A 26,567-nucleotide genomic window follows, 5' to 3' on the forward strand; every position below is an offset into this window, starting at 1 on the left:
AGATTTTAATAACAAAGAGACCCCAGCCCCTTGTTTCAAATGGAAACAAATGAGTCACAGTGGGCAGAACAGGCAAGATCCTATTGGCGCGTTCTGGCACGCATGCGCATATTTCCGTTAGGGAACGCCTACTCTGTGAAGTGCTTGTGTCCAATAACAACATTTCTCTTTGCACTCCTTCTAAACAACGCCATTTATTTTTTTGTATTTAATTTTTAATGCAAAGAGTAAAGTCTACAAAACCTAGTCCACTCTGTTCGTAATAAATTATAGTTTTGGGAACAGAACATTTTATTAACATCAAATATATCATCGATGAGAAATTTTGCAGAAATTTCAACCAAGTCCATCTCGGTCCAGCGTCTCCCAATGCCTGCATCTGGGCTTCCTTTTTACATTTATTTATATTTTTATTACCAATGTAGAAATGTCTGTATACTTACAAGAAGTACATAAATAGACAATGATATCATATGCTAGGGGGTACAACAAATTATAGATGATACAAATACCTTAAAACAATCAATATGTGTGTTTCTTTTAACAGCTTCCTTATTAGAATAATGTATAATGGTCTTAATGTACTGCTAGAATTCCTTATAGAAAACACGGAAGAGTGTTTTTATTTTATTTGTGAATTTACCATTTATGAATACAACTGGGCTTCCTCCGCGGTAACGCCAAGCGGATGCTTCACATTTATACATCCGGGGAAATATCGATCTCATTGCTGTGACGTAACGTCGTTGACTATGGAACCAGCCTTCCTCTGGCAAGATGGCGCCGCTGGTGGTACAGCTGAAATGTGGACTCCACTTGCAAAGACAAACATTTACTACTTTACTCCAACATACAAGTTCGTATCATATTTGGAGAGGAGGTAACACACCGAATGGGAAGCAACAGAGGACTTATTTGGTGAGTATTAACCTGGGGAGGAAGGATACTGCTCTTAGACACAAGTGTCCATCATAATGTTATAAAGTTAGCTAGTTTGGGGTGACTGGGTATTAAGTTGTGTTAGTCAGAAAGTTAACCAAGTTTGCGGTGCGTTGTTTCACAAGATTGCCATGGCTGTCGATGTTTGGCTTCAAGTTGAGATTAAAGTGAAAGTAATTTCGACATTAACTAGTTTAAGTTACTTGGATAACATCCCATAAGTAGCTGTGGTTAGCTTACCCAGTCGGCTCGGGGATTCGAACCAGAAACCTTTCGTTTACTTGCTCGTAACCGCTACCCTACCTGCCTACTTCAGAACTGACAAAGTACAGCGTGTCAGTGCAGTCTGTCCCGTGATATAAGACTGCGCATCCCACCGGTGGACCAACTGATAATAGCTGCAGGTGACAGACACCATGGGCTTATTAATTAGACCGATTTTGTTGCGAAACGTTTCTTAAACGGAAGCGAACGAAATGGACAGGGACCCACCGGGAATTTGTCCAATAAACTGTTTGAACTAATGATTACACCCCAGGTTGTAAGCCAACTAGTACTACTGGTACGATGACATGCTTTACTCACTGTTGAGCAACACTGTCACTGTGGTGATATAACGGTTAAATTGCATTGATCCTGGATATTCTGGCACATAGCTTGCTCTTGATGCCTAAAATCTTATCTTAAAGGCTGTAAAAATGTTTTCCACCACGAACCCTGTCTCAATGTGTTCCTGACACCTGAAATGGGTTGGTTTAGCCCTTGATCATGGACTCTCAGTCCCATAAGTCATTGGATGAAGGCGTCTTCTGAATGGGGAGTTTTGTTAAGATGCCTGACGCTCGGTCTGAACATGAACGTGTCTCGCTTGTGGTTTTGGACGCATAAGGGTCCTTATCTTTCAGCCAGAAATCATAAAGGTTAAATGAATACACTCCATGTTAGGGTTCCCACACGGCCATATCTCCATGTTTCCGCGCTTATTTACGGAGACAAGAGGCGACCACCTGTGCCAATTAGCTATCTAGCTCTGAACACCTGTGTGTAAACGTAATTTGGGAAGTGTAGTTTCAGCGGATGGAGTCACCCATAGCTGTATGTATCTGTGCAAAACTGCTACAGTAACTTTCTCACTCGTCATTATTCACAATTCATTCAGGATTATCCGTATTTAGAAAGTCTATTCGTATACTACATTATTTACCATTCCTATTGGGCACAAAATAACCTGAAACTCAATCCAAACAAATAGCAAATACATCCAACAAATTTGTCACAAGCTTGATGTAGTCATTGCATGTCATGAATATGGCATGCAATACTTTTTACTACTTTAATACACAAGTGAATTTGTCCCAATACTTTTGGTTCTCTAAAATGGACTATGTACATGTACTACTATTGTACTGTGTACAAAAATGCTGTAATTTGCAAACCGTTATGGAAGAAAATACTCACAAATTAAAGCTGACAGTCTTGACTTGAACCTCATTGTCATTGTATCATTTCAAATCTGAAGTGCTGGAATACAGAGCCAAAACAACAAAATGTGTCACTGTACCAATAGTGTTGGCGCTCACTGTATAGGACCAAACATCCTATTTGGACCAAACTCATGGCCAATCTCATGGCCAGTTTCCTCAACCCCCAACTGGATGGATCCATAAAGAATTACTTTGGGAATATTTTATTTATTTAACTCGGCAAGACAGTTAAGAACAAATTCTTATTTACAATGAGGGCCTAGGAACAGTGGGTTAACTGCCTGTTCAGGGGCAGAAAGACAGATTTGTACCTTGTCAGCTCGGGGATTCGAACTTGCAACCTTTCAGTTACTAGTCCAACGCTCTAACCACTAGGCTACCCTGCCACCCTGGGTAGAGGCTAATGCAATTGAAGCCATAAAATTGTGGCTTACTGAAATGCCCAAATAATACATTTGAGTCAGTAGCCTTCCAGTGTGGAGCCAACTATTCAGCACCGTTTCACACTGCTTTGAGACAAGCCTCTTGATAAATCAATTTCAGATATTTATTTTCAACCAATCTCCAGTTGGATACTGATTGTAGAAATGTTATGCTGAGGTGAGTGCTGCTCATGACCATCTTGTCTAGTAAGCTTGTTTATTATCACCGATCTGAACATTTAGACGGTGTGTTATGTAGTTTAACGAGTCGATTAGTTTGCTCTTCACTCGCTGTTGCTTAGTAACCTACTCTTTACCAAAAGCCTGTGTCTGAATCGATGTGATTTTTAATTTTTTTTTAATGAATGTCCATTTGGATAATTCTCTGGCTGAGAAAATAGGGTAAGAGGAGGTGGTATATCTCTTCGTTTGCCCATCTGTCACTGATCAGAAACATTTAGCATGCTATAATGTAGCCTAAATCAAGTGGTAATCTGTCACTGATCAGAAACATTTAGCATGCTATAATGTAGCCTAAATCAAGTGGTCATCTGTCACTGATCAGAAACATTTAGCATGCTATAATGTAGCCTAAATCAAGTGGTCATCTGTCACTGATCAGAAACATTTAGCATGCTATAATGTAGCCTAAATCAAGTGGTCATCTGTCACTGATCAGAAACATTTAGCATGCTATAATGTAGCCTAAATCAAGTGGTCATCTGTCACTGATCAGAAACATTTAGCATGCTATAATGTAGCCTAAATCAAGTGGTCATCTGTCACTGATCAGAAACATTTAGCATGCTATAATGTAGCCTAAATCAAGTGGTCATCTGTCACTGATCAGAAACATTTAGCATGCTATAATGTAGCCTAAATCAAGTGGTCATCTGTCACTGATCAGAAACATTTAGCATGCTATAATGTAGCCTAAATCAAGTGGTCATCTGTCACTGATCAGAAACATTTAGCATGCTATAATGTAGCCTAAATCAAGTGGTCATCTGTCACTGATCAGAAACATTTAGCATGCTATAATGTAGCCTAAATCAAGTGGTCATCTGTCACTGATCAGAAACATTTAGCATGCTATAATGTAGCCTAAATCAAGTGGTCATCTGTCACTGATCAGAAACATTTAGCATGCTATAATGTAGCCTAAATCAAGTGGTCATCTGTCACTGATCAGAAACATTTAGCATGCTATAATGTAGCCTAAATCAAGTGGTCATCTGTCACTGATCAGAAACATTTAGCATGCTATAATGTAGCCTAAATCAAGTGGTCATCTGTCACTGATCAGAAACATTTAGCATGCTATAATGTAGCCTAAATCAAGTGGTCATCTGTCACTGATCAGAAACATTTAGCATGCTATAATGTAGCCTAAATCAAGTGGTCATCTGTCACTGATCAGAAACATTTAGCATGCTATAATGTAGCCTAAATCAAGTGGTCATCTGTCACTGATCAGAAACATTTAGCATGCTATAATGTAGCCTAAATCAAGTGGTCATCTGTCACTGATCAGAAACATTTAGCATGCTATAATGTAGCCTAAATCAAGTGGTCATCTGTCACTGATTAAAAAATATATATATATATATATATGACACATTGCCGCAATGAAAGTTGTGTGGGAAAAATGAAAAGCTGAAATATTTTGAGTCAATCAGTATCAACCCTTTTATTATGGCAAGCCTACATAAGTTCAGGAGTAAACGTTTGCTTAACTACTCGCATAAGTTGCATGGACTCACTCCGTGTGCAATAATAGTGTTTAACATAATGTTTGAATGACTGCCTCATTGCAAAGAAGGGCATCGATGGGTATAAATAAAGAGTAGACATTGAATATCCCTTTGAGCCTGAAGTTAATTATGCTTTGGATGGTGTGTCAATGCGCCCAGTCACTACAAAGATACAGGTGTCCGTCCTTAGTTCCCGGAGAGGAAGGAAATCGCTCAGGAACTTCACCATGAGACCAATGGTCACTTTAAAACAGTTAGTTTGTTGTGATAGGAGACAATTATGGATAGATCAGTTACTCCACAATACTAGCCAAATTGACAGTGAAAAGAAGGAAGCCTGTACAGAATAAAAAATATTTCAAAACATGCATCCTGTTTGCAAACAAGCCAGCTAAGTCAGCCATTGGCTAGGCCATCAAAGTTAGATAAAGGCATCTGTCATTCAACTGTATATGGGGCAACATTTGGGAGTGACAGTGGAATCAACCAATCCATTTTCCTTGCCAAAACACCTGATACCGATAACTGGGGTTGCACATTTTGGGGAATATTCCGAGTTGGGAATTAATGGAGATATATGCAAATGAATATTATTTCCATTTAAATTATGTTTTTTTGCATTGGATATATTTACCATATCATATGGAGACAGAAACATAAACCTTAACAATAATCATTTGCAATTATGTCTACTTAAGTCCTTCCAATAGAAATAAATAAAACTATATTTAGTTACGAATTGAACGTTTGTGGACTTCACATGAGATGATTTCACTGATCGCCAATTATCTATCACCTCTTCCAAAAACATATTCAACATCTGTAAAATGATAGTCCAGAAACCAAAGCTTTAGTTGTCTTCCTCTCAGGCTTCCATGTCTTCTCCCTGGACCTCCTCAATGTCCACCTCTTGAACATCAGACTCAAAGGCCTCATCTTCACTGTCACTTTGCAACCTTGTTGAGGTTGGCTCGTTGTCAGGCTCAAAAAGCCTCAAATTTGCCCGGATGGCCACCAATTTTTCAACCCTTGTATTAGTCAGCCTGTTGCGTGCTTTGGTGTGTGTGTTCCCAAACAAGGACCAGTTGCGCTCTGAGGCGGCTGATGTTGGTGTGGTTTGGAGGATGATGGAGTCAACGGGGGAAACAGCCTCAGATCCACAATATCCCTTCCCCCAGGTGGCTGATGAGATATGTTGACATGACTGCCATATTGCATCCCAAAGCCCTTGCTTGGAAGTGTACTTCTCCAGACTGCCAAGAACCTTGCCCTCATCCAGGCCAAGGTGGCAAGACAGTAGTGATGACATCATAGGCCTTGTTGATCTCAGCACCAGACAGGATGCTCTTGCCAGGATTCTTGGGGTCCAACATGTACGCTGCGGTGTGTATGGGCTTCAGGCAGTGGTCTTCACGCCTTTTGATGTGTTTCAGAACTGCAGTTTCCTCTGATTGGAGCAACAGTGACGTGGGCAGGGCAGTATGGATTTATTATCTTACATCTGCAAGCAGAGTCTGAACATCAGACAGGATGGCATTGTCTCCCTCAATCTGTGCAATGGCTACTGCTATAGGTTTAAGGTTAAGTAAAAAAACCTTCTGATTCCAGGGGGACCATGAGCTGTTGCTATCTAAGGTGCCTGATTTTCACCTCGAATACAGAGGTTGCTTGTTGTGAGCGCTGAGGGAACTTTATGCACTTGGCCAGATGATTCTGTATCTTTGTTGCATTCTTCACATATGATTTGGCACAGCATTTGCAAATGTACACAGCGTTTCCTTCTATATTAGCTGCAGTGAATTGTCTCCACACATCAGATCGTGCCCGTGGCCTTTTCTGAAGAAAAATGAGTAAAAAAACAAATACAATTCCATGTATGTACCTGAAAATGTTTATGGAAACAAGCTCCTCCCCTCTGTTCTCCTCTCCTCCCCTCTGTTCTCCTCTCCTCCCCTCTGTTCTCCTCTCCTCCCCTCTGTTCTCCTGTTCTTTAGCTGAGCCCCAACCTGAGGACAGCCTCATGGACAGTCAACAGAAGTGACAACAGACGTATACTGGAGGCTGCAAAGGTATGTTCGATTTGTTATTGGGGCCTATGCCATTTATGATATCAGAAATTATTACGTTTGAATGTGAACTGTGCGTGCTTGCTCACAGCATTTGCAGGTGACCGAGAGGACATGTTGGCACGGAAATGCAGGTGGAAGGCTAAACGCAGACCCCAAAAATGTGGTAGGAAAACAAATAGTACTTCCAACTGTTCTATAACAGAAGCATGTTATGTTTATTAGCTCCATGATCAGCATGTAAACAGAGAGAGAAGGTGATCATTCATTTGTTCCTAACTCAGTTCTGTAGGGAAAGACTCACCTTTACTCTCATAGGCAAATGACTGTTAATTCATACCACTACTAGACCAGCAACAACTGACTGTTAATTCATACCACTACTAGACCAGCAACAACTGACTGTTAATTCATACCACTACTAGACCAGCAACAACTGACTGTTAATTCATACCACCACTACTAGACCAGCAACTGACTGTTAATTCATACCACCACTACTAGACCAGCAACAACTGACTGTTAATTCATACCACCACTACTAGACCAGTAACAGTTAATTCATACCACTACTAGACCAGCAACAACTGACTGTGTTAATTCATACCACTACTAGACCAGCAACAACTGACTGTTAATTCATACCACCACTACTAGACCAGCAACAACTGACTGTGTTAATTCATACCACCACTAGACCAGCAACAACTGACTGTTAATTCATACCACTACTAGACCAGCAACAACTGACTGTTAATTCATACCACCACTACTAGACCAGTAACAACTGACTGTTAATTCATACCACCACTACTAGACCAGCAACAACTGACTGTTAATTCATACCACCACTACTAGACCAGTAACAACTGACTGTTAATTCATACCACCACTACTAGACCAGCAACAACTGACTGTTAATTCATACCACTACTAGACCAGTAACAACTGACTGTTAATTCATACCTCCACCACTAGACCAGTAACAACTGACTGTGTTAATTCATACCACCACTACTAGACCAGCAACAACTGACTGTGTTAATTCATACCACCACTACTAGACCAGCAACAACTGACTGTTAATTCATACCACTACTAGACCAGCAACAACTGACTGTTAATTCATACCACTACTAGACCAGTAACAACTGACTGTTAATTCATACCACCACTACTAGACCAGTAACAACTGACTGTTAATTCATACCACTACTAGACCAGCAACAACTGACTGTTAATTCATACCACCACTACTAGACCAGCAACAACTGACTGTGTTAATTCATACCACCACTACTAGACCAGCAACAACTGACTGTTAATTCATACCACCACTACTAGACCAGCAACAACTGACTGTGTTAATTCATACCACCACTACTAGACCAGCAACAACTGACTGTTAATTCATACCACCACTACTAGACCAGCAACAACTGACTGTTAATTCATACCACCACTACTAGACCAGCAACAACTGACTGTTAATTCATACCACCACTACTAGACCAGTAACAACTGACTGTTAATTCATACCACTACTAGACCAGCAACAACTGACTGTTAATTCATACCACCACTACTAGACCAGTAACAACTGACTGTGTTAATTCATACCACCACTACTAGACCAGCAACAACTGACTGTTAATTCATACCACCACTACTAGACCAGTAACAACTGACTGTTAATTCATACCACCACTACTAGACCAGCAACAACTGACTGTTAATTCATACCACCACTACTAGACCAGTAACAACTGACTGTTAATTCATACCACCACTACTAGACCAGCAACAACTGACTGTTAATTCATACCACCACTACTAGACCAGCAACAACTGACTGTTAATTCATACCACTACTAGACCAGTAACAACTGACTGTTAATTCATACCACCACTACTAGACCAGCAACAACTGACTGTGTTAATTCATACCACCACTACTAGACCAGCAACAACTGACTGTTAATTCATACCACCACTACTAGACCAGTAATAACTGACTGTTAATTCATACCACCACTACTAGACCAGCAACAACTGACTGTTAATTCATACCACCACTACTAGACCAGCAACAACTGACTGTTAATTCATACCACTACTAGACCAGTAACAACTGACTGTTAATTCATACCACCACTACTAGACCAGCAACAACTGACTGTGTTAATTCATACCACCACTACTAGACCAGCAACAACTGACTGTGTTAATTCATACCACCACTACTAGACCAACAGCAACTGACTGTGTTAATTCATATCACCACTACTAGACCAGCAACAACTGACTGTGTTAATTCATACCACCACTACTAGACCAACAGCAACTGACTGTGTTAATTCATATCACCACTACTAGACCAGCAACAACTGACTGTTAATTCATACCACCACTACTAGACCAGTAACAACTGACTGTGTTAATTCATACCACCACTACTAGACCAACAGCAACTGACTGTGTTAATTCATACCACCACTACTAGACCAACAGCAACTGACTGTGTTAATTCATATCACCACTACTAGACCAGCAACAACTGACTGTTAATTCATACCACCACTACTAGACCAGTAACAACTGACTGTTAATTCATACCACCACTAGACCAGTAACAACTGACTGTTAATTCATACCACCACTAGACCAGTAACAACTGACTGTGTTAATTCATACCTCCACTACTAGACCAGTAACAACTGACTGTTAATTCATACCACCACTACTAGACCAGTAACAACTGACTGTTAATTCATACCACCACTAGACCAGTAACAACTGACTGTTAATTCATACCACCACTACTAGACCAGTAACAACTGACTGTTAATTCATACCACTACTAGACCAGCAACAACTGACTGTTAATTCATACCACCACTACTAGACCAGTAACAACTGACTGTTAATTCATACCACCACTAGACCAGTAACAACTGACTGTTAATTCATACCACCACTAGACCAGTAACAACTGACTGTGTTAATTCATACCTCCACTACTAGACCAGCAACAACTGACTGTTAATTCATACCACCACTACTAGACCAACAGCAACTGACTGTTAATTCATACCACCACTACTAGACCAGCAACAACTGACTGTTAATTCATACCACCACTACTAGACCAGTAACAACTGACTGTTGAAAGTGCAATATACAGCATTCACTCCACCATTTCCTGTTTGCTAAAATTCTAATAGACCACCTAATTTATAGTTTGTGACAAAACAAGCAATTGTGTAGAGAATCATCGAAGCCGCTGTGAAATGTATTTTCCATAAGCACAAATAATGTACTTTCAGTTTGAAGCTGATGTACAAAACTGAAAGCGAAAGCTGCAAAAACTTAAGAACGGGAAACAAATCTACCACTTCAACTTGCTTTCATTGAGAGTGATAGATCTATAACGCATTTCTATGTGAAGTTGATCTCTGCCCCCCCCCAAAAGCTCAGCAATCTACACACAATACCCCATATTGACAAAGAAAAATCATGGTTTTAGAAATGTCTGCTAATTTATTAAAAATAAAAATCAAATACCTTATTTACATTAGTTTTCAGACCCTTTTCTACCAGACTCGTATTTCCATTGATCATCCGTGAGATGTTTTCTAGAATTTGATTGGAGTCCACCTGTGATAAATTCAATAGATTGGACATGATTTGGAAAGGCCTGTCTATATAAGGTCCCACAGTTGGCAGTGCATGTTAGAGGAAAACCAAACCAAGCCATGCCGTCAAAATCAAAATGTATTTGTCCGTTGAGTTCCGAAACAGGATTGTTTTCGAGGATGAAAGAAGTTTGCAACCACTAAGACTCTTCCTAGAGCTGGTCGCCCGTCCAAAGTGAGCAATCAGGGGAGACGGGCCTTGGTCAGGGAGGTGACCAAGAACCTGATGGTCATTCTGACTGAGCTCCAGAGGTCTTCTGTGGCGATGGGAGAACCTTCCAGAAGGACAACCATCTCTGCAGAACTCCACCAATCAGGCCTTTGTTAGTGGCCAGATGAAAGCCACTCCTCAGTAAAAGGCACATGACAGCCCACTTGGAGTTTGACAAAAGGCACCTAAAGACTCAGACCATGAGAAACAAGATTCTCTGGATTGATGAAACCAAGATGTAACTCTGGCCTGAATGCCAAGCATCACGTCTGGGGGGAAAAAACGTGGCACCATCCCCACGTTGAAGCATGGTGGTGGCGGCAGCATCACTATGGTGGTGGCGGCAGCATCACTATGGTGAAGCATGGTGGTGGCGGCAGCATCACTATGGTGAAGCATGGTGGTGGCGGCAGCATCACTATGGTGAAGCATGGTGGTGGCGGCATCATGCTGTGGGAATGTTTTTCAGCGGCAGGGACTGGGAGACTAGTCAGGATCGAGGCAAAGATGAGCAAAGTACAGAGATCCTTGATGAAAACCTGCTCCAGTTCGCTCAGGACCTCAGACTGGGGTGAAGGTTCACCTTCCATCAGGACAATGACCCTAAGCACACAGCCAAGACAACGCAGGAGTGCCTTCAGGACAAGTCTCGGAATGTCCTTGTGGCCCAGCCAGAGCCCGGACTTGAATCCGATCGAACATCTCTGGAGAGACCTGCTTCTGTGCAGCGATGCTCCCCATCCAACCTGATAGAACTTGAGGATCTGCAGAGAATAATGGGATAAACTCTCCAAATACAGGTGTGCCAAGCTTGTAGTGTCATACCCAAGAATGGAAACAGAATGCATCTGAGCTCAATTTCGAGTCTCATAGCAAACGGTCGGAATACTTATGTCAATGTCACATTTTTATATATAAAGGAACACATTTCTAACCCTGTTTTTGCTTTGTCATTATGGGCTATTGTGATGTCATTATGGGCTATTGTGATGTCATTATGGGGTATTGTGTGTAGATTGATGACGGGGGAAAAAACAACAATTTAATCATTAATTTTAGAATAAGGCTACGTCATGTCTTTGCTATGCCGGATTAAGTGATATGACATGCTATTCTATTAAAATCATTTCTCTGTAATTAATATTACCTGATTAGTTAATTACATTTACATGATTAGTTTACAAAGTCAGGGCACCACGGAATTATGTTTAGAGAGCTGTTATCTTCCGAATAAACTCTTAAAGACCTAGTAATATTTTATATCAATAGCAGTCAATTATTAATCGTCACCTTATTCAGTCTCATCTGAAACTTGTAAATTCTTGGTTATCTTCGAACCCTGGCTAACAAGTTGAATCAGCAATACAACATTTGGTTTAATTGTTTAGGCATTTAGTAAATAAATACTCTCTGATCGGACCTTGCAAAGCTATGCTATCGTAAATACAGAATCTTATGCATTCTAAATAACCGCCCATTTGGAAAAGGAAAATGCAAGAAATATTTACTGAGCTGCGCTTTCAAAAGGTTGGTCGTAGATGGAAGGCAGTGTTGCTTAACAGAGATCTTCCTGTCCTCTGAAGAAGGTAGAACGGATGTGTTGTAGTAACGTTGTGTGTTTGGTTGAAGAGATACTTTCCTGTCCTTCCCTAGCCCACGTTTACAGCCGCTGCTGCTAACTCAACGGCTAGGAGGTATCACTTCTTTAGTGAATTAGAGATCAAAGTTCATACCAAGTTGCCGTACTTTAAGCTCACACTGAAGTTGGCTTAGTTCTGTAGTTTGATGTTAGCCCTTTTAATGTATGGACCGTCGTCCTCGGGAACACAAATGTAAAATTTTCCTAAAGGGCTTATATAGTGGTGGAGAGAAGGGGGTGTTTCATAGTTCACAACCAACATCTGTTCACTTGGGCGGGGCCACTGAGTTGACCGTAGTTCACTTATGAAAACCAATTCTCTCATTTAGAAGCTAAAATTACATTTCATCTGTTCACAAATTGTTTCATATTTAAACATTTAAATTGCACAATTCCTTATGAATCTGATAACTAGAATGTGTAGACTTTCCAAGATAGGATGACAAACTATCATCAGTAATAATGTCTCAGATGACAACTGATATGATTTCATATTCTTTAAGTAGCAACGCATATTTTCAACTGGTTGGATTACCGAAATATGGTTCCGTTCCCCAACCTTTTGATGTTACCCGACTCTCTGTTAACAAAGGGCTTTCCAAGAGTCACTCATAAACCTCACCAACAGGGCATCGTCATGACCGCTGTAACAAAGCGTGGAATAAGTCAAGGAACTGTAAATTGTACTTTCAAGAATTTTTACTTCAGTACTTTACATACTGGATTAAAGCCAGATTTAGGCTTTAACGCAAACACACTCGTGTTGTCACGATACCAGATTTAGGCTTTAACACAAACACACTCGTGTTGTCACGATACCAGAATTTTTTACTTCAATACCAGGTTTAGTATCACGATACTCGATACCAAAACGATAAGACAGCAACTTAAAAGCGTATTAGCCAAAGTCCCAGAATGACACCTGATCCAGACAAACTCGGCTTTGTTCAATCGTTGGACATCTTTTCACTTCAATATCATTTACATTTTTAAAGTTTTTTTTTTTTAGAAAGCCATGTATGCATTTAAGTAATCAATTCTAAAAATATATTTGACTTGTTTTACCAATTTAACTACAAAACACCTTAATGGTAATCATTTTTTGAATGGTCAATCTCTATTTATAAACTGGGTAAATCAAGATGTCACCTAGGTCTTTCCACAATACAGGTGACTACGTATTCAATAGGAGCGTCAGGCATTGACCTTATTCAGCTTGTTTTAGTTTATTTCATGGGGCTACAGATGAAAAGGAGAATATTTGATTGTACTAATCAACATTTGCATAAAAGCAATCCCTTTTAAAAAAAAAGCGTGCGCTGTCTCTTTAAGAAATTAATTATATAATTTCAAGGCAGAATGTGGAATCTGACTTTGCATAGCAACAATCTAGCAGAAGCCCGACAGGAGGCGAGGGAGACAAAGTAGTGAATTTGTTTTTGGTGGTGAGGTTTGGTGACACTCGGCATTGAAAGCAGCATATTTAACATTATGGTTTCATGTTATTACAAACAAAGTACTAGGTTAATTAATTCACCTGTCTGCTAGCAAGGAAAGGTAGCCCACAATTAAAGCTGGAAGCTACCGGTATCGTCTTGCATTGTAAAAGTGTTATAGCCTGTAGGACATTTGTTTTGCGAACAGGTTCAACATTCCGACATGTTGCATTATTCAAGTGTGTTAACTTCAGTTCATCATGAGGGAAGCTAACAACACTGCCAGACCGCTCTAGTAATGAATCAGGAAGTGGACAGACGGCTCTAGTAATGAATCAGGAAGTGGACAGACGGCTCTAGTAATGAATCAGGAAGTGGACAGACTGCTCTAGTAATGAATCAGGAAGTGGAGCTGTGTACAACATGATGAGCAGGGAGCTAACAACACAGCCAGACTGCTCTAGTAATGAATCAGGATGTGGACAGACTGCTCTAGTAATGAATCAGGAAGTTCAGCAGACTCTTTGCTCTTGGCGCTACAAAGTGGCTGTGCTGGTAGGCTGACTTGATCCTCTCAGTCACTTGAGACACATTTGACAGAGGTACCAAACTTAACAAAAATTCTACTATGAACAGTACATTTTTTTTGTATTGGAAAAGTACCATCGTTTCTGTATACCGTGCAACACACACACACACACACACACTCTCGTTCCTATAATCACCTTGGTGTTGCTGCAGCCGTGTAGCAGCCTCTAGTCCAGGCCACTGTGGCAGCTGGCTGACAGAGCAGGTAAACAACCATCTTGGCACCTCAGATGTGATGACAACCCCACGGCCTCCGGGGAGATGTAGTGTCAGACAGGATCTCCGGGTCTACCTGGAGACAGGTCTGTAGCATAGAGATAGAGGACTCATCTTTGTATCGGTGCCATTATGGCGTCTGCGGCAGCATGAGCAGCACCATCGAGGCTGTCTTCATTTTAAAGTAGGTATTTTATGTTTAAAATAAGTGTAAAGCTGATATTTACTGCCACCTGCAGTGCTAGAGTCCTGAACCTAATGGTGGTATTAATTTGCGGCCACTAGATGGCAGAGATATTGCTTAAATCCATTTTCAAACCGTAGGCAACCTAACTTGAAGACAATGCTCTGATCACTGGCTGCTCGCTCCCAGTTGACTTTAAAATGGTGGGAGCCCTTGATGTCCATGCCAGAACGGGTTTTATCCATCTACAGCAGTTTTCCTATCCCCACGGCCCACTAAGAGATGTCAGGCAGGCTCTCCGGGTCCACCTGGAGGCAGACGGCCAGTCTGCTCTCCATCCCTTGGGCGTACACACCCCCGCACCAAGTGTCAGTGTCCCCTGGGGGCTGGACAGCAACTACAGGCCAGGGGGCTCTAGTTTTCCCTGTCTGTCAAAGCAATTGGGCAAGAGAGCTACAGATCACATGTCTTGTCATATTGCTGTAAAAGCAACCCTGGCCATCAGCCCCGGCCGTGCTACTGCTTCAGAAACATTTTGACTATTACTGTTACTCTGACTATTACTGACTTACTGTTACTCTGACTGACTACAGTTACTCTGACTACTGTTACTCTGGCTGACTACTGTTACTCTGGCTGACTACTGTTATTCTGGCTGACTACTGTTACTCTGGCTGACTATTACAGTTACTCTGGCTGACTACTGTTATTCTGGCTGACTACTGTTACTCTGGCTGACTATTACAGTTACTCTGGCTGACTATTACAGTTACTCTGGCTGACTATTACAGTTACTCTGGCTGACTATTACAGTTACTCTGAATATTACGGACTATTTTTATTATTACTTCTACTCTGTCTATCGTTACTCTGTCTATGTTTTGGACGAGTGCAGCTTTTTCCAAAGTTTTGTGACGTTTGGTCCGTTACCTTCCTGTTCTGTGGTCAGTGAGGAGGAACAAATACATAAATAATAGTGGATGCCATTCAGCAGCCGCTTTTATCCGAAGCAACTTAGTCATGTGTGTGTATAGGAGGCCCCAGCGGGAATCAAACCCAAATTCCTTGTCTTTGCAACCGCCATGCTCTACCAATTGACCCATGTGAATAAACAATTATATAATCTAACAGTGTTTTTCTTGTGTCCTGGTGGCAGTTGAAGGAGGTGAATTCCCGGACCATCTTGTCTAACATGTTGTCCTACGTGTGGCCCAAGGACCGGCCTGATCTTCGGGCTAGAGTAGCCATCGCCCTGGGGCTGCTGGCTGGAGCTAAGGTAGGCTGCTGGAAGACAGACAGCTGCTGGCTGGGAAGTACAGTGCTTCTAGAAAGTCTACGCATCAGACCTTTTTCACATTTTGTTGAGTTACAATGTGGGATTGAAATATATATCTACACAATACTCAGTGTCAAAGTGAAAATAGAATTCTACACATTTTTACAAATGAATAATTAAATAACTAAAATATAGTTCAGGAGTAAAATGTGTCTTAATAAATCACATAATAAGTTACATGGACTCACTCTGGATGAAATAATAGGAGTTGACATGATTTTTGAAGGACTAACCCTTCCTCTGTGAAATATGGGTCAGCAGGGAGCCTCGTGGTTAGAGCATTGGGCCCATAAATAAGGTTGCAAGATCGAATACCCGTGCTGACAAGGTAAATATCTGTTCTGCCCCTGATCAAGACCGTTAACCCACTAGGGCGTCAACTCCTGACTGCTGCTAACTCCTCTGGCGTGTTGTGTGATGGCATCAACTCCTGGACTGCTCTGGCGTGTTGTGTGATGGCATCAACTCCTGGACTGCTCTGGCGTGTTGTGTGATGGCATCAACTCCTGGACTGCTCTGGCGTGTTGTGTGATGGCATCAACTCCTGGACTGCTCTGCGTGTTGTGTGATGGCATCAACTCCTGGACTGCTCTGGCGTGTTGTGTGATGGCATCAACTCCTGGACTGCTCTGGCGTGTTGTGTGATGGCATCAACTCCTGGACTGCTCTGGCGTGTTGTGTGATGGCATCAACTCCTGGACTGCTCTGGCGTGTTGTGTGATGGCATCAACTCCTGGACTGCTCGAGAAGTTGTGACTCGTGGGAGCTCTGGATGATACTTGAATGAATGGCCAATCGTATTGCTCCAAATACAAACCAGCAGTGTTTCTCTGTCACCTTTGTGACTGACAGGCTCCTGTCCTGTCTAGAAGATGCATATTGTTAATTCTAGTGCACCCTTATCGGCGTTGCCAACAACCGGGTGCTTCTGGTTCTCAGGGATACAGCCATCTTCAACCGGGTGCTTCTGGTTCTCAGGGATACAGCCATCTTCAACCGGGTGCTTCTGGTTCTCAGGGATACAGCCATCTTCAACTGGGTGCTTCTGGTTCTCAGGGATACAGCCATCTTCAACCGGGAGCTTCTGGTTCTCAGGGATACAGCCATCTTCAACCGGGTGCTTCTGGTTCTCAGGGATACAGCCACCTTCAACCGGGTGCTTCTGGTTCTCAGGGATACAGCCATCTTCAACCGGGTGCTTCTGGTTCTCAGGGATACAGCCATCTTCAACCGGGTGCTTCTGGTTCTCAGGGATACAGCCATCTTCAACCGGGTGCTTCTGGTTCTCAGGGATACAGCCATCTTCAACTGGGTGCTTCTGGTTCTCAGGGATACAGCCATCTTCAACTGGGTGCTTCTGGTTCTCAGGGATACAGCCATCTTCAACCGGGTGCTTCTGGTTCTCAGGGATACAGCCATCTTCAACCGGGTGCTTCTGGTTCTCAGGGATACAGCCATCTTCAACCGGGTGCTTCTGGTTCTCAGGGATACAGCCATCTTCAACCGGGTGCTTCTGGTTCTCAGGGATACAGCCATCTTCAACTGGGTGCTTCTGGTTCTCAGGGATACAGCCATCTTCAACCGGATGTGTCAACTTCGCTCAGGTGTTTTCTTTTATGCCTGCTACATTTAGGTTAATTCTAGTGGGTCAGCAGACTTTTTTTTCTCCTTCTGACTAGCGGCTCTAGTAACCGCCTGAAAGTTAGTTTGTAATCAGCTGTATAGCCAACCTGAAAACACTGTAAACCACACGCCCTTCTGGACTGAGCTGCAGGAGAGGAAGGAAACTGCTTAGGGATGTCACCATGAGGCCATTGGTGATTTTAAAATGGCTACAGAGGTCGATGGCTGTGATGGGTGAACTGAGGATGGATCAACAACATTGTAGTGATTCCACAATAATGACCTAAACGACAGAGTGATAAGATTACAAATATTCCGAAACATGCACTGAGGCACTAAAGTAATACTGTACAAAACAAAATGTTGGGCCTAAATGCAAAGCCTTAACATTTGTGGAAAATCAAACGCCTCATTGAGTAACTGCCTCTTTATTTTCAAGCATGGTTATGGGTATTCTTGACATCGACAAAAGACTGGGGAGTTTTTCAGGATGAAAAGAAAGGGATGGAATTCAGCACAGGAAAAATCCTAGAGGGAAAACCTGGTTCAGTCTGCTTTCCTGGGAGACGAATTCATCTTTCAGTAGGACAATAACCTAAAACACAAGGCCATATCTACATTGGAGTTGCTTGCCAAGAAGACATTGAATGCTTGAGTGGCCAAGTGTTTTTATTTTTACTTAAATCTGCTTGAAAATCTATGTCAATACTTGACTTGAATGGTTGTCTAGCCATAATCCCCAACACCTTGAAAGAGCTTTTAAGAATTTATTTTGAATAGAATAATGGGAAAATATTGTACAATCCAGGTGTTCAAATCTCTTATGAGAGTTCACCAAGGAGAGTCCCTGCTGTAGTCGCTACCAAAGGTGTTTCTAACCTGTATTGACTCAGGGAGCTGAACACTTATTTAATGAAGATGTATATTACTGTTTTCATTTCTTATTTTACTTTGACAGTGTTTTGTGTAGATCGTTGAAGGCACAGTGATGATGAAACGTTGTTTTTTTCACCCATTTAAATGACGGAGGTTATACGTATGGAGACTCTGTTTTTCTAGCTTCCAGTTTATTCTGCGTTAGTCAGCACCTCTACACTAAACCATTTTTTCTGGGTTGGCGCCAGCTCATGCAGATCGTTGACCAAATTAAATGTTGAGTTCCATTTGAATCCTGTTTGTAATAAAATACCGGGTTGGGCGGCACCGCACCGGGGGGTTGGGCGGCACCGCACCGGGGGGTTGGGCGGCACCGCACCGGGGGGTTGGGCGGCACCGCACCGGGGGTTATGCGGCACCGCACCGGTCCTGCCATGGCCTGAGGGCACAGAGTATCCTCATCTCTCCGTCTAGACCAGAAGTCTTTATCTCTACCTCAGTCTATTTTACCTGATGTTGAGATTGGCACGGTGTGTTAAACGAGGATTATCTTCAGCTTTATAATTGGAAAAGACCCCATCCATCGTATCAGTAATCTTGTTACCAGACACTTCCTCCCAAATGCGCAAAGAGTCTGGTGGACCAACTCGTCAAACTTGTCCTTCATTAGCCAATAGAACGACAAGGAGAAGCTCCCAGTGCATCGGCTTAATCTACTAACCAATCATCTCACACAGCTCTTTCCCCTAACCCTCCCCTATATGTGTTTTGGTTCCATTTGGAGCCACGCCTCGCAGACATGTGATTTGCTTAAATTACCTAAACTTTACTCAGTAAGGTCACTCTCATATAAATTCAATGATCACTCCTACTAAGGCCAACTTTAAATTGTTGATATCGCAGGCTTAAATACTGTATGCAATAGCCTGGAGTGAGGTTATTGCAGCAGTAGTAGTCAGCAGTAGTCATGTTTTGGCTGTTCTGCAAGGCATTTCAGTTGTCTCGGCAGCAGTGGTTAGTTCCAGGAGACCGGAGGGACAGTGTTGTAAACACTCAGCCCCTATTGTCATCAGGGTTAAAGCTGGGAAATGTCACCTGTATCGTTCATTCATTGACTCCTGGGCTTTTATTGCCAGATTTTTAGAATGAGACGAGCCATCAAACAGGCAAATACAGAATACCAGGACATGTACCCAGAATGCAAGTGTCTTCAGACATTTTCAACCTCTCCATGACCCAGTCTGTAATACCAACATGTTTCAAGCAGACCACCGTAGTCCCCGTGCCCAAGAATGCCAAGTTAACATGTGCTACGGACTATCGCCCATTTACATCCTATAGCCATGAAAGGCTGGTAATGTCTCACATCAACACCATCATCCCAGACACCCTGGACCCAATGGTCCAATTCACATACTGCCCCTACAGATCCATAGATGACGAATAACACTCCACACTGCCCTTTCCCACCTGGACAAAAGGAACACCTATGTGAGAATGCTGTTCATTGACTACAGCTCAGCCTTCAACACCATAGTACCCTCCAAACTCCTCAACAATGTGTAGGCAGGTAGCTTAAGATTCAAACCTTCTCAAACAGCCTAATTCATACTCTCGAAGGTGCTCCCATAATAATGTGATTTGTACCGCATACAAGGTAAGGCAATGCATTCTTCCCACACTAAGACATTACCTCGTTCCACTTCCTTTAAAAGTGTGTTTCCATATTTAAAATAAAACATCTTTCCTACGAACCATCAGGCTTGATGGAGCTGTTTTGTCTTGTAGTAATGTGGTGCCTGTGTTTCCTTTAACAATACTCATTGAATATTTGTTTTAAATGTATATTGATTAAAATGTTTAGGTTAGTAGTAACCACCACCACCTGTTATACTGGGTATGTTGGACAGTCATTCATGTAGATATAGAGGTCTATAGAGTGTCTGCATTCCTGATTTCTGGAACCGATAGCTTACCTGTGGAACATTTCCTTGTTTTCCTATCCTGACTTCTCTGGTCCCCACCAGGATAGTAATACAAGCCCACACACAGCCAGCCGTATTGCACCTAGCTTCTATCATCAGAGAAATTAATGATTTCACATCTCTCCCCCCCTCGCTCTCTAGATGACCAACGTGATGGTACCCTTCATGTTTAAGTATGCTGTGGACGAGCTGAATGGACTGTCAGGTCATATGTTGAACTTGAGCGACGCCCCCAGCACCGTGGCTACCATGGCAACTGCTGTTCTGATTGGCTGTAAGTCCCACAAAAAATGAATGTATTTGAATATCTTGGAACAGAATATTGTCAGTCCAGGAGTTATTATAGAATCAATCTGGGAACCATTAAACAATAAGTATATCAAACCTAGTCTGTGTCCCGACCTCTCTGCTGTCACTCCGTGAATAGACTAGAGGTCAGAGGTCAGGGTGTTGGTGACCAGTCCTTCCTATGAGTCCAGACTGCCTCCATCGTCTAACCCTGGCTCTGACTGCTGATGAAAACAACTAATGAACAACGGTAGCTAGCTAGACACCAGGATTCGCTTGAGGTGCTTAAAGTATTTGAATTTGGCATACTGATATTCAAGTACTGGGATACCTTGAAAATCTGACGCTTTCTCAAGTTGGTACTTGAAAAGTACTTGAATTAAAAGGAGAGGAGAACAGAAAATGATCAAAAATGTTAAAATAGATATTTTATTTATTTTTTATTTTTATTTCACCTTTATTTAACCAGGTAGGCTAGTTGAGAACAAGTTCTCATTTGCAACTGCGACCTGGCCAAGATAAAGCATAGCAGTGTGAGCAGACAACACAGAGTTACACATGGAATAAACAATTATCTCCCTAATATATATATATATATTAGGCCTTGTGAATTCCTAGGCATACTACAGAATTGTATTTCCTCATGTGTTTGGCGCTCCGGTTGCCAGGCGATACATAACTGACTGATTAGGCAAGGCGAGATCGCTCATTCCACCCACACTGCCTCCCAGCAAGGCAGATTCAACCCTGCCTGCAGGATATTGATGTTTATGAATGGTTTTGACAGACCCATTTGGGGATGTAGTAGAGGGTTCTGCCAGACCCATCTACACAATTCTTTAAAAATATTTTAGCGTATATTTTTTAGCGTTTACTCGCTTTTCTATATTGATAATTATTGTATACCCACTTGTCCTAGCGTTGATCAATGTTCAGAACGCTAAATGTTATTGATCTGAGTTCTTATCGTGTCTAACTCTCACGTTCCTCTGATTGACCTACCTCTGTCAACGAGTAGAATCATGAATGATCCAGGTAAAATCGTTATGTTCACCTGCTCTCTCTGATTTACCTTGTTAGCAGCACATTCACTCACCACTCTGTCCAATGGGGAATTCCGCCCACGACATAGGCCGATAGGTGAAACAAACTACCTCAACCCAGACCTACAGTAGTAAGTGGCAGAGACTCCTGTCAACAGACATCCTCCAAACAAAAAAAACCTGACTCTCGAAGAATGAGTTTATAACCGGTAAGTAGTCGCTGATATTTCAGTCAGATGTTTAGGTAGTTCAAGGGCTCTGGCTGTTAGCCAGGTAGCTAGTTATAACTAGCTGGCTAGAAGGAGGAGGTTAGAAGCTAATGTTGAACAGAGCCTGACCACAGCAAGAGAAGTTGACTGATATTAAGCTAGCTACCTAGCTATAATCAGAAGTTGGGTTACTAGAAATTCTTAGAACAAAATACATTTTTGTTTACAGTGAGTAGTGAGAGACAGTTGTGTTAGGCTGCAATGAAGGAGGCAAAGGAGAGACGGAGATTCATTGAAACTAGCAGGGAGAGCATCTTTAAATAGAATGGCCTTTTACGCTGTCAGAATTCACTTTCATGTCATTATGTGATGGGAAAGTCAACATCAGTCCTGACTTACCACTCATGTATGTAGTGAAACACATAATATTGAGTAGAGCTTGTAAGGTAGTGATGAATAGTACGTAGGTTGGTTTTTTCCACCAATGAGAATGTGGTGATATACTGCCACCTTGTGGTGACTAGAAATAATTGCATAATAGGAACTATTACAAATAGTCCTTGAAAATAAATATTAGTGTTTGAAAAAGTACTTAAGTCCTTGAATTTGACTTGCCACACTCTGTACGAACCATGTAGACACTCTAGCAGGGATCATGAACTAGATTCAGCTGCGCTACAATTTTTTTTCTTGAGCGGATGGACCGAATCATAATTACAAATAGATGTCAAATTGACCGCAAGAAACCCAAACATACACTACCGGTCAAACGTTTTAGTACACCTACTCATTCAAGGGTTTTTCTTTATTTTTACTATTTTCTACATTGTAGAATATTAGTGAAGACAAACTATGAAATAACATATATGGAATCATGTAGTAACCAAAAAAGTGTTAAACAAATCAAAATATATTTTATATTTGAGAATTCAAATAGCCACCCTTTGCCTTGACAGCTTTGCACACTCTTGGCCTTCTCTCAACCAGCTTCATGAGGTAGTCACCAGGAATGCATTTCAATTAACAGGTGTGCCTTGTTAAGTGAATTTGTGGAATTTCTTTCTTTTTTAATTTATTTGAGCAAATTAGTTGTGTTGAGACAAAGTAGGGGGGGTATACAGAAGAGAGCCCCGTTTGGTAAAAGACCAAGTCCATATTATGTCAAGAACAGCTCAAATAAGCAAAGATATATTCACCCAGAAGTGGTGCTCCTACTTGCAAACTTAAATCAGTTTTACCAAAATTTTACCAGCATGTCACGTGCAACCAGAGGAAAAAGAAATCCTAGACCACCTTTACTCCACACACAGAGATGCATACAAAGCTGTACCCTGCACTCCATTTGGCATATCTAACCATAATTCTATCCTCCTGATTCCTGTTTTCAAGCAAAAACTAAAGCAGGGAGTACCAGTGACTCAGTCAATACGGAAGTGGTGAGACGACGCGGATGCTACACTACAGGATTGGTTTGCTAGCACAGACTGGAATATGTTCCGGGATTCATCCAATGGCATTGAGGAATACACCACATCAGTCATTGGCTTCATCAATAAGTGCATCGATGGCGTCGTCCCCACAGTGAATGTACAGAAGCCATGGATTACAGGCAGCATTCGTACGTACATATCCCAATAAATTACAGGCAACATCCGCATTGAGCTAAAGGCTAGAGCTTCCGCTTTCAAGGAGCGGGAGACTAATCCGGACGCTTCTAAGAAATCCCGCTATGCCTTCAGATGTGAAATTCAGACGCGAACTGCCCAGTGACGCGAGCCTACCACACTGGCTAAATGCCTTTTATGATCACTTTGGAGCATGCACAAGAGCACCAGCTGTTCTGGATGACTGTGTGATAATGCTCTCGGTGGCCGATGTGAACAAAACCTTTAAACAGATCAACATTCACAAAGCTGCTGGGCCAGACGGATTACCAGGACGTGTACTCAAAGCATGCGCTGACCAACTGGCAAGTGTCTTCACTGACATTTTCAACCTCTTCCTGACCGAGTCTGTAATACCTACATGTTTCAAACAGACCACCATAGTCCCTTTGCCCAAGGAAGCGAAGGTAACCTGCCTAACTGATTACCGCCCTGTGGCACTCACCTCGGTAGCCATGAAGTGCTTTGACAGGCTGGTCATGGCTCACATCAACAGCATCCTCCCGGACACCCTAAACCCACTCCAATTCACTTACCGCCCCAACAAATCCACAGATGATGCAATCTCAATCGCACTCCACACTCTCCTTTATCAACTAGACAAAAGGAACAACTATGTGAGAATGCTGTTCATTGACTACAACTCAGCGTTCAACACCATAGTGCCCTCAAAGCTCATCACTAAGCTAAGGACTCTGGGACTAAACACCTCCCTCTGCAACTGGATCCTGAACTTCCTGACGGGCTGCCCCCGGGTGGTAAGGGTAGGCAACAACACGTCTGCTATGCTGATCCTCAACACAGGGGCCCCTCAGGGGTGTGTGCTCAGCCCCCTCCTGTACTCCCTGCTCACCCACCACTGCGTGGCTAAACACGACTCCAACACCAAGTTTATTGGGCGACAACAGTGGCCTGATCAGACAACTATGAGGCGGCCTATAGGGAGGTGGTCAGAGACGACAACAACCTCTCCCTTAATGTGAGCAAGACAAAGGAGATTATCGTGGACTACAGGAAAAGGCAAGTTGAACAGGCCCCCATTAACATTGACGGGGCTGTAGTGGAGCAGGTCTAGAGTTTCAAGTTCCTTGGTGTCCACATCACCAACAAACTAACATGGTCCAAACATACCAAGACAGTCGTGAAGAGGGCATCTCAAAACCTTTTCCCCCTCAGGTGACTGAAAAGATTTGGCATGGGTCCCCAGATCCTCAAAGTTCTGCAGCTGCACCATCAAGAGCATCCTGACCGGTTGCATCACCTGGTATGGCAATTGCTAGGCATCTGACCATAAGGCTCTACAGAGGGTAGTGCGAACGGACCGGTACATCACTGGGGCCAAGCTTCCTGCCATCCAGGACCTATATAATAGGCGGGGAAAGCCCACATTTTTCTGCTACCGCTCGGCAAGCCGTACCGGAGTGCTAAGTCTTTGACCAAAAAGCTCCTTAACCCATTAGACTGCTGGTCAATTAATAAAATCTCCACCGGACAATTTACATTGACCCCTCCCACCCCCCTCCCTTTTGTACACTGCTGCTACCTGCTGTTTATTATCTATGCATAGTCACTTCACCCCTACCTACATGTACAAAGGACCTCAACTAACCTGTACCCCCGCACACTGACTCAGTACCGGTGCCCCCTGTATGTAGCCTCGTTATCGTTATTCTTATTGTGTTACTTTTTACTTTAGTGTACTTGGTAAATATTTTCTTAACTCTTCTTGACGTCCGCTGTTGGTTAAGGGCTTGAAAGTAAGAATTTCACGGTGAAGTCTAAACTTGTTGTATTTGGCGCATGTGACAAAGTTTGTTTTGAGAAACGACAGTCCATTACTTTAAGACATGAAGGTCAGTCAATACGGAACAGTTTAAACAACTTTGAAAGTTTCTTCAAGTCCAGTCGCGAAAACCATCAAGCGCTATGATGAAACTGGCTCTCATGAGGACAGCGACAGGAATGGAAGACCCAGAGTTACCTCTGCTGCAGAGGATAAATTCATTAGAGTTACCAGTCTGGCCTGGGCCCAAACAGTCTCCTCTCTCATAAATTCAGGCTAGATTTGTCAGCCATGTCCATTTTGAGCCAGACCTGGGTCCTAATAGTATTTAACCCTAATAGTATGTATTTTTTCAAGTACCTGAGGTTAACCTCATTTGATTTGCCTAGTTTAATCAAATCAATGGATCTCTATTTTTGTCTTTACCTGATAACTCCAAAGGTTGGCTTGCCCCTCTCTCCGCTGAGCTCCGCCCCTATGTTGCCAAAGCCCTGACGAAATCCTCTCTTTCCCTCTTCTCCCAGACGGTGTGTCCCGTGCCGGTTCGGCCCTCTTCAACGAGCTGCGTAACGCCGTGTTCGGGAAGGTGGCCCAGAGTTCCATCCGGCGTATCGCCAAGAACGTGTTCCTGCACCTCCACAGCCTGGACCTGGGCTTCCACCTGTCCCGACAGACGGGGGCGATGTCAAAGGCCATTGATAGGGGCACCAGGGGCATCTCCTTCGTCCTCTCTGCCATTGTCTTCAACCTGGGACCCACTGTTTTTGAGATGGGGCTGGTCTCTGCTATCCTGGTGGGTAAAGTCCTCCTGCCTCCATATATCCATACTATCATGAACATTACTGTGTTAGTTTGACAGGAGAGTAGGAGCATATATCACTGTACCGACACTGCCCCTGAGTACCGACACTGTACCAACACTGCCCCTGACTACCAACACTGCCCCTGAGTACCAACACTGTACCAACACTGACTACCAACACTGCCCCTGAGTACCAACACTGTACCTACATTGCCCCTGAGTGAGTACCGACACTGTACCAACACTGCCCCTGAGTACCGACACTGTACCGACACTGCCCCTGACTACCAACACTGCCCCCTGAGTACCGACACTGTACCAACA

General features: G+C 42.6%; 1 protein-coding gene across 1 annotated transcript in view; it reads left to right on the forward strand.

Annotated features, from left to right (window-relative positions):
• Positions 1-744: 744 nt before the first annotated feature.
• The window catches only part of LOC112256991 (iron-sulfur clusters transporter ABCB7, mitochondrial-like), a 63,076-nt gene continuing 37,253 nt past the window's right edge, over positions 745-26,567 (forward strand). Inside the window, exons 1-6 of the mRNA XM_042326176.1 lie at positions 745-918; positions 6,594-6,668; positions 6,757-6,831; positions 15,791-15,910; positions 20,596-20,728; positions 25,966-26,234. Coding sequence (XP_042182110.1) covers positions 778-918; positions 6,594-6,668; positions 6,757-6,831; positions 15,791-15,910; positions 20,596-20,728; positions 25,966-26,234 — 813 coding nt within the window. The 5' untranslated portion in view covers positions 745-777. The remainder of the gene's footprint in view (positions 919-6,593; positions 6,669-6,756; positions 6,832-15,790; positions 15,911-20,595; positions 20,729-25,965; positions 26,235-26,567) is intronic.

The sequence above is a fragment of the Oncorhynchus tshawytscha genome, linkage group LG08 (assembly GCF_018296145.1).
Source record: "Oncorhynchus tshawytscha isolate Ot180627B linkage group LG08, Otsh_v2.0, whole genome shotgun sequence".
In the NCBI taxonomy this organism is placed as follows: domain Eukaryota; kingdom Metazoa; phylum Chordata; class Actinopteri; order Salmoniformes; family Salmonidae; genus Oncorhynchus; species Oncorhynchus tshawytscha.